This window comes from Oryzias melastigma, linkage group LG7 (genome assembly GCF_002922805.2).
Source record: "Oryzias melastigma strain HK-1 linkage group LG7, ASM292280v2, whole genome shotgun sequence".
Lineage (NCBI taxonomy): Eukaryota > Metazoa > Chordata > Actinopteri > Beloniformes > Adrianichthyidae > Oryzias > Oryzias melastigma.
The window spans coordinates 29705942-29715883 of record NC_050518.1 but is presented as its reverse complement, the minus strand read 5'-3'; the positions used below and the strand labels follow the sequence as shown (position 1 = coordinate 29715883).

General features: G+C 41.5%; 1 protein-coding gene across 1 annotated transcript in view; it reads left to right on the top strand.

Moving 5' to 3' along the window:
• The first annotated feature begins 3920 nt into the window (after positions 1 to 3920).
• Positions 3921 to 9942, top strand: part of LOC118598932 (scavenger receptor cysteine-rich type 1 protein M160-like) — a 37928-nt gene continuing 31906 nt past the window's right edge. The window contains exon 1 of the mRNA XM_036212637.1: positions 3921 to 4031. Within this exon, the coding sequence (XP_036068530.1) occupies positions 3921 to 4031 (111 nt within the window). The remainder of the gene's footprint in view (positions 4032 to 9942) is intronic.

Genomic DNA, 9942 nt, shown 5'->3' with positions numbered 1-9942 from the left:
GTTTCTTAGACAACACGTTTCAACGCCCGCTGGTAGCACCCATGTGTTCTTGTTACGTTAGCATATCGTTTCCACGTGTTTTTAGTTTTATATTTAAGCCTGTATCAAGAAAAAAAACAAAAGAAAATCAGCTGGAAGATGAATATTTCTGATCAGGGTCAGATTGTGTGTTTCTGTTGTTGACCGTCCATGTTTGCTCCATATTTTGCCTTTTGTGTTGTGGATTGAGGTTGTGCAGGTGACAGGTGTGCCGTGGTGTCGTCACGTTCTGGGAAGTGTTTTTGACTGCTGTAGCAGAAAATCTATTTTTACTAGATGCATAAAGTTATATTTTCGTTGTTTTGGTTCCACAAGGAGATCAGCTGAAAAGTTCTGTATATAATAAAAGAGATGTGTATTTCTGATGAGAACACTGAGGACGGTACATGTGGAACAAAGATGGTTTATTGGAAAAAAAATGGTTGATCCCTAAAACCTCCCTTCTGTTCTGATCCGTATCGATGCTTTGAGCTGGCGCTGGATCGGTGCTGCTGGGCTCTCTGACTGTGGGAAAGTGGATACTGGGGATTTTCCAAGTTAAACCCCAAAATAATAGGGGGTGAGGGCATGAAAACCCTCAACTGAACTATCTGATAAAATAAACAGTATGCAGTCACAAACCTGAGTTTCCCTGAAGTGAACAAACGGTTTCTAAACTAATTTTAATCAGACCCTAAAACCTTCTTATATAAGTTGTTTTTGTATCAATAAAATAATTAAATTAACTTCATGACAATGTGTGTGGCACGAACATTTTTAGTAAAACGTTTTTGTTGAAAATAAAGGCCAAATCCGAATTCTTCCCCTATGGCTTCGCCCTACTCCTACATGTATCGTCCAAACGGAGAGTTTTGGGAAAATGGTGTCTTTAAAATTCAGACAACACTCCCACTCAATGATGTCATCAATAGTCGCTAGTCATCTGTGTTTGCGCCGCGCTGCCAGTGCTCAGAAATACGTAATAGAGCTAAACCAGGGTCAGACAGGAAGAGGTCAGTCACGGGAATGGGACAATCCATGCTAGAAATGTCAGAGTCCAGGTGAGGGTCAGGGCAGGCAGCAGGGAAGCAGAAAATAAGCTTTGTCAGAAACAAAATATGGGGTCTAGAATGAAACACTCAGAAATGAGGGCCCGGTGTCACAAAACAACACTTCGCACAGGGTGCGCCGGATCACAGAGCAAATATTTTTGTGAAAAAGTGATCTTAACCAAAAAAATAACAAGTTTAAAGTACTAAAATCTGATTAAATATATGGACCGTGTATGAGTGGAATAATACTGATGAAGTGTTTTTAACCCACGCCGTGGAAGCCTGAACCACTGAGGATTGCAAAGGATTCTTTCTTTGCGAGGTGTAATTACTGTTATTTGCAAAAATAAATATAAACGCGTTATTTCTTTTTGATTAATTGCGTTAACGTTCACAGCCCTAATAATTGCATTTGTTTTATAACTTTAAAAAGGCCATCCTGAAACAAAAAATCATTACTTATATTACATACACTTGTAAATGTTACCTCCAGAGCACACCCGCACCGTGCCACGCCCTCTGCCGCGGGGGTAAACCGTGCTGCAATGTGCTGCAGAGGAGAGGCGCTTTTCTTCGTCTCTCCCCAGTGAAAGTTAGCCCTTAAAAAAATATTTTGGACAGCTCTTTCCCTTCAAATGCCCCTTCAACTGGACGGGTAGGGGAACACTTTGGATTCAGCCAAACATACCAAAAAGTTTTAGTAATGTTCAGTTAAATCATGTCTGCATGGGAAGCATAACTGGAGTTTTTCTCCTGCAGAGAAACGAGACATAACCCCAAATTATTCATTTATTTGATGTTCAGCCTTGTTATTTTGAATGGCTCATCTGCATACCCTGTGCAGGTTTGCCTGTTTTTCAGACAGACTGAATCCACCTTTAATGACAGTTATGACTAAGACTTAATGATTGACAGTTTAAATTACGCCCAATTTGGATTTTTAGTCCAAAAATGATAGGAAGAAATTGAAACAACCAGAGAAGAATCCAGTTGGTCACTTTAGGCTTAAACGTCCCATCAGACACAGAAGCGCTCTCAGCTTTTGAGAGATGATTTTTCTGTCCGTCCTCCAGCAACCTACAAGGACAAGCAACTTCCTGTTGATGAGTTTATTTATTTATTTTTTTAAATAAAGCTGTATTTGGGTATAAAGTGAATGAAATCCCCCACTAAGACTTATTGGACTGCATTTGGTTCAAAAGAAAAATGTATTTGAAAGGATTATCTAATCTCAGAAACAGCTACATGACTTCATTAGTGAATCCTGATGGTGACTCTCTAAAGAGGCTAGATGATTATTCTGCATAGCAGCTGCCAAAAAACAAAACTGGCAAAACAATAGAAAATAGAGGAATGCCACAAATATTTAATGAAACTGCATGGAAAAGATAAGACAAAAACTATGTTTGCTCTCAGAGTTAATGAGTTTTTCCCTCTGAACTGGACTAACCAGTGCTGCAGTTTTACAGTTAAATGCTTTTTATAAGATAAAACTTAACTGGTGGATAAAAATTAAAATACTTCACATTTCTTCTGTTACATTTGTCATAAAAACTCTGAAACTATGATAGTTTTCTCGACACAGATCTGCATTCAGGTTTGCACTGTTATGGTTATTTTCATGTTCTTGGATTTAGCGTTTTTAATTTGTGTATTGCTAGGTTCCACATGACATTAAATGTATTGTATGCATAGACAAACAAACAAAAAGTTTATTGAGGTTTTCTTGAATTGTCCTCATAAATACTTTTAATTTAAACTTCTGTTAGTTTTATCTCACCTTGTTGTGACGGTAAACAGAAGAGACAATAGGAGTGTTGTATAAATGCAACATAAAAATGGAAAATTTTGGGTCAAAATTGATCAATCTTGGCAAAGCTTCTTAACCTAAAAATTAATGTACAACTTGTGTCTTAGATCAGCCTGAGTTACAGAAGGAGGAGGTGGCGGTGTCGTGTCTGCAGCTGTCATCACTCTTCTGCTTTTGATGACTTTTTGAATCTCCTAAACACAAATGGTTTAAGAAACAAGTCTTTGGATGATCAGGTTCCTGACATTGACTGTATGTGAGACCTGGAGCGAGTGAAAATGGTTCTTTAATTAGTTGCTTTTTTTTTTGCAATGCAAACGCCAACATGTTGGAGAAGGACGTGGTCAGTGAGCAGGGATTGGTCCGAGTCGGTCAGAGGGGTCACTTACTCCAGTTATCATATACAGTCAATGGTTCCTTCTTAAAACAAGAATTCAAAACATGCAAAGACGTTCAAGCAAACAGGACAATATAAGCTAAAGTAATTCTTCCTAAAGATATTTATTTAATCCTTTAGGCTTGAATAACTTAAAAAGTGCAATAACTAAAGAAACCAGACATGTGAAAAGTTTGCCCTCCGGCTGAAGTCAAGGCTACATCCCAGCAGCATCTGCCCCTCTTCAAAGAATGAGTTCATGAAAAGGGTTTCACCAAAAGGCTGTATAACTGTTTAGCGTGAGTTTAGCCGGCTCTCCGTCAGAGCAGGTGGATGATGAGGATCAGATCAGCGGGATTCTCCGCTCGTGTGTCTGTGTTTCAGGTTTTCATCGCTTTGAACCACGGACGCTCTGAAGCTTCGTGTGGTGACTCCGTGTTTGTTTGACATGCGTAGCTGTGAGCCGGCCCAGTCGCGGCCGGCAGGCTTCGGTGGTGGCTGTGACTCGAGTGCGGTAGAGTTCAGTGCCTAAACTTCATGTGAGGTTGTGCCTCGACTTCTGTTTCACTAATAAACTGTTTGGACTTGCTGTCCTTGGCTGTTTTTTTCCTCCACCGAGCTCATAGGTTGTCTCTGAGGAGAAAAGTCACCGAATTCATAAAACATGGAGCTGACATCAAAGGCCTCTTCAAACGCGGCGGCGGTGTGGATGGAGCCTCCTGCAGAGTCGGAGGGAAATGTGGAGAGAGCCTTCCTGTCGCAGCGCGAGGAACTGGTCAGCTCCAAATGAAAACGCTCTCTTCTTGAAACTCTCAGAGGGAAGCAGCTGTCATGTCGGGGATGTGTCACAGTAAACAGAACAGGAAGCAGACGTAGACGCTGAGTCGTTACCATGTTTCAGAGTTTCAGAACATTAGGCAGCAGCTATGATCCAGCATACTTGACTATTTTTGGGAGAAAACAAAAGAAAAACCAAGAAGGTTTTATCTTCTGTTTTTAATATTTGCCGATCTTTAAGTTTGGCAGAAAAATCCACTGATTTTGACCTTTAACCCTTTAACATCAGAGCTCCTGTGTTTAAGTTCTCTGATGTACTGTAACTCCTCTACCATTAACACGATCAACATAATTCCAGTAGATTCTGAAGGAGAAAAGTTCACGTTTTCACATTCACATTTCCGTTGTCACATCAAGAAGCTCCGTGGAGTCTGGTGGAGATTTTCCAGCGTTCTCAGTCCTGCTACCGTAAGTATTGGATGAAACTCACACCAAAAATCCAGTGATGCTGATTTGACCACAGAAATGTGAACGGCGGCTCATTTGACTGCAGTCAATGTGAAGATACCATCTTCTCTTCCCCAGAACCTGAACTAGACACGCTCAGATAGATTTTTATCAGGCTCAACAACAAAAACTTCAAATAAATAAATTTAATAATATTTTAGTTTAGTTTAGTTTATTATTTATGGGACGCCTAAAATAAACATTAAGATTAAGAAGCAAAGATGCTTGCACCAGATTGTAATTTAATAGCCAATTTCCATCTGTGGTCCCTTTACAAAACAATATATTATGGCTAAACATAAACATATTTGCCAATCTAAAGAAGTCCTTAAAAAAAGAAATGCAAAGAAGAAACAAACAACACAAAACAATACAATATTAAGCATGCTTACAATTTAAAATAGAACAATTACACCAATGATCTGGTTCTCGGACAGCCTACACAGGGTAACATCTGATGGTGAAATATACGGCTGTTAATGTCAATGTGAGCTAGATTGATCAGAACCCATTTTTTGGCCCACAACAAAACTGCAGAAGTCTGCTATGTTCCTGGGAATCCCTGGGAGTCCATTCCATTTTGATGATAAAATCCTGATTTGCTGTTTGTTCATTTCTCCGGTGGTGAATCACAGCAGAAACTTGAAAAAAATCCAGAAAATCAGATGATCTGAATAATGTACAAACGGAGCTTCTGTGTCCGTCTTGGAGGACACCTCTTACATGTGGCATACCTCAGGGTTCTGTTCTCGGACCTCTTCTTTTTTCACTGTCCCTGCTTCCACTTAGGTCAGTTCTCAGAAACATGGGATTACGTTCCACTTTTATGCTGACAACAGCCAGATTTACATGTACCTTTAAAGCAGGAAGAAGCATATTCTCCTCAACAGTTATTACAATGCTTTGATGATAGTAAAGCATGGATGTCATGTAATTTCCTACTCTTAAATCAGGAAAAGACTGAGGTTCTTATTGAGGTTATTATTTGAAAGCGACAGCAACAAGTTTAGGTGTGAAACTGGATACTCATATTCAGTGGTCAAGTCCAGCTTTCTTAATTTGAGGCACCTGTCCAAGGTTAAATCTCGACTTTCTCGCTGTCACTTTGAGATTTTAATCTATACTTTTATCTCAACTCGTTTAGATTATTGCAATGCTCTTTGTGTTGGAGTTACCCAGAAGTCACTTGCTCGATTGCAGTTAGTCCAGAATGCTGCTGCCCATCTTTTAACTGGTGCACGGAAACAAGAGCATGTTACTCCTGTTTGAGCATCACTTCATTGGCTCCCAGTTCGTCTGCACATTGATTTCAAAATTCTTTTGTTTTTAAATGTCTTCACGGTCTCGCTCCAAACTACCTTTCAGACCTGATCCAGGTGTACACGCCTTCCTGATCCCTCAGGTCAGCTGACCAGATGAAGTTAGACATTCTCAAGACCAAGAGAAAACTGAGAGGTGATCGAGCCTTTTCAGTCTTCAGACCTAAGATTTGGAACGATTTACCTCTGGACCTCAAATCTGCTCTTAAAACATGTTTTTTTTATTTTAGCCTTTAGTTGAGTTGATCTATTTATATGAGTTGGTTTTATTGTATTGTTAATAGTCTTATATCTTATCTGTTATGTGTTTTTACAAATGTTATGCTTTGTTCAGCACTTTGGTGAACCTTGTTTTGTTTAAAGTGCTTTATAAATACGTGAAGTTGAGCTCAGTTGAGTATCAGTCAGTCACAGTCAACTTGAGGCATTCAGGCAACGTTTGTGCAAAATTTAAAAACTCAGATTTTTTCTAATTGTACCTGTTCAGTACATTCAGCAAGACAAAAGAAACCATTAAAAACAGTTTAATCTCTATTAAGGTCAAAAAAGCTGAAGCAGCAAAAAGAGGCCCCTTGATTGAGATGAAAGGTCTGCTAATCATCTATTAGTTTAACGGTCTACTGAGCAGCTGTTCTTACATGAACTCATCAAACAGTGAATTAATGATTCCTGTAATCACTAAACAATGACTGATGACCCCCTCCCCCCCCCGGCACACAAACACAAGAAGAGACATTCTGATGCTGAACTGCCTCCTGATGAGACTGTTTCAGGTCTCAGGAGATAAATAACGAGGCGGGTCTGAAGCGGATATGAGTTTAGGAGGCAGATAATGATGTTTCATTGAACTTCATTCTGCATGTCTGCTCTGGTTTCCAGTCTGTACAGGCCTGTGAGCAGGAATAATGAGGGGTTTTCTCCAAGGACATTTCCACTTCTGTAGTTGTGTGTCGACTGCAGCCTTATTATTTTCACCCAAGCAGCCTAAAAAAAAAGGAATGAATACACAGACAAACACCAAGAAATCATCGCTGTGGGTCTGATGAGCAGCTTGGCAGAGAGTGAAAGTCTTTCATCCAAAACACACTGTTTTTCTTTGGCTGTAACCCTCAGCATCATGACGGTTTTATCACAAACACCACATTCAGAAGATTTTACAGCAGCAAAAGAAAACATTCATCACACAAAATATATATTTATGTAAATCTAACAAAGTCAACTCAGTATTTTGTTCATTGCTCATGTAACCCATTGCAGCATTAACCAGCCCATTGGCAGTTCTGGCCCGTGCCCTTAATGTGGCGGGGCCATGAAAGATCCAGGTTAGTAAGAACACTTCCTGCTGTTGCTGCTCTGTTGTGGCTACGTTTGGAACAGCGTTTTTCTGCTGGATGCCACGGTGCAGCTCAAGGAAGCTTTCAGTTCAGCGGTCTGGAGCAGCATTCCGGTAAAAGAATTGGAGGCGGAACACCGCTCCGGCTGGAGAGATCTGCTGTGTGGCTTGATTTTGCTGTATAAAGCATGACAGAAGCCGCGGTCACTCTTATGAAAGAAAAAAATGAAAATTGACACTCAAGCTGTGAGCGGCAGAGCTTTATTTGGATGTTTGGATTGTTTCTAGTGGCCCATCGGACAGTTGATTAAATGCTCTGCATCTCTCTCTCTCTCTCTCTTTGCGGTCTCTTGCTTCTCTAACAGCACGTCCTAGTTCTCAAGTCGTCACATATTGACGTTTGGAACCCCTCCGCCTCACTTTTTGACATTTTGGGTGTCCCAACTCATTGTTTTTTGAAGTGCGGTCTGAGCCCGAGGCGGGTCCCCAACCTCCGGGCCGTAGGCTAGAACTGGTCCGATGCCAGGATGCGGAGCGCACCAGTACCCTAACCTGATCCCGGTTTGCATCCAGTACCGGCTCTGGTATTGCGTCCGGGACCAGTTCACGTCCAGTGCTGGGTCTGGTACCGCGTCTGGTGCCGAGTTCTGATTTGATTTTCCGAACAGCCAGTGTGTCAGGGGATGATGAGTGGGAGACACCTAGGGGTTTGGGGGGTGACACAGAGGGGTCCTGATCCAGGCGTCAGTGTGTGACGACTTGGGAATGAGAATGCGTTGTCCGTAAACAAGTCTAGTACTCGTGCGCGTGTCATGGGGTGCGTTTGGCTTTTCGTTCGGGAGCATTCAATTTGTTTACAGTCATCTGAGCGTTAATGTGTTACACGGAGGTGCAACAGCACAAGAACAACAAATGATTCATAAACTTCTCATTGCTATTTTGATTGGTCACTTTAAATACAATATAAATTTAGTTGAAGATAGAAAAAGTAAATGGTGACATTGTGAAATAAAGCAGCACATTTTTTTTAAGAAAAATGTAAATAAACATGCAGAGAAAAACGAATCAGATGTTTAAGAGGAAGATCCAAAGTAAGGATGAAGATGAGCAGACCACATCGTCTAAAGGAGAGGATGAAGAAGAGAAAAGGGGAGATGCAAGTTTCATGGAAAAGGCCATTGAGACATCAGAACCATCAAGCACAGGTGACTTTTCTATGTTGCCAGATTGTCCTTGAATCTGGACAAAAGAACATTATGAATGGATCTTTGCATAGAATTGAACGCGTGGCTGTCAAAAATGCCAGTGTCAAAGATCTTGGATTGTCTCATGGGGGTGGGGGTGGGCATAGTACCAGCACCACAAAAAAATCTACTTTCACCCCCGATTCAGGCCCAGATTTAAGTAGCCCCACTGTGGTGTGCAGATGGAACATCAAGGGGGAGGAAGTCTGGGTGATCATGGAGCTTCATATCCGTCTGAGCCAACACATTCTCACTCCCAACATGTCATGTATGGATGTATGGATCGGGCCCCCTCCGAGTCACTTTTTGACGTTTTTGGTGCCCCTAACTTCCCAATCTACTATCTGTGAACCAGTACTAATCCAAGGGCCGCTTGGTACTGGGTCACAGACAGGGAAAAAATGCATTTATTAACCAGGGGTCCCAACCCTCGGGACATGGTACCGGGATGCGTACCGGTACCATAATCTGGTAAAGGTTCAGCGTCCGGTAACGCATCCCGAAGGTTAGAGACACAGGATTTAATGGGAATAGCCAGGACAACGGAAAACGATGAGTTTGGTACACCCAAACTGTCAAACATTTACACGGAGGAAACCCAAATCATACGTCCAGATGTATCAGGCTGGGAGTGAAACTCCGTAGTCCGAGCCCCTAAAATGCTTAGAAAACCATGATGTCATTATATCAGATTATTTATCCAAATATCTTACCTCTCTTTTGATAAGTTCTATGTCGAATACTCATCCAGATACTATTCTCTGCATTTACCTGACTTGGGACTGGAACAAGCAGGAAACTGGTTTAAGATTAAGAAAACCTTTATTAGTCCCTGTGACGGTGTAGCACCGTCAGCTGATAGCTGCACTCAGACACGCGCGCACATACACACACCCGCAGCCACACACACACGCGCTCCATTCATCTAAAACGCGTACGTCCTCTCTGTCCCTCTCCCTCTGCAGGTCCCCCTGGGTGCACACAGGGTTGCCAACACGTAATCCATACACTTACATTTACATATAGCCAAACATGCCGTAGCTTGTAGCTCTTTCTGTTCTTTTCTTTTGTTTACAGGAAGTTCACGTCCAATCCTGCCGGTCACGTGACTTACCTAACTTCGTATTTTCTTTTTTAAGGTGGACCAAGAAATCTATGTTCACACAACAGCAGATGTTTTCAGTTAGTCTGAGAAATGTTTTTGTTTACTTTAATTTATGAAAAGTATTTGTACAACTGTTTGAGATGCCACAACTAATTGATTGCAACGCCCACAGGGAGGGGCATGGTGAGTTTAAAAGGAAGTGGAAATGTTTGGGGTGGGGCTGTGTGTGAAGCTGTGAAGTGGCCCTTGTGAGCAAAAGATGTGCTCGTTTTTCTTTAATAAAAGAGAAAAGTTTAGCCTTGGCGCCTCTGCAACCTTTATTGCTGCTGCATTCTGGTTTCTGGACATTTGTTCTGAGGACACCCACGACAGTCCCACAATGGGGAAATTGCAATATGCAA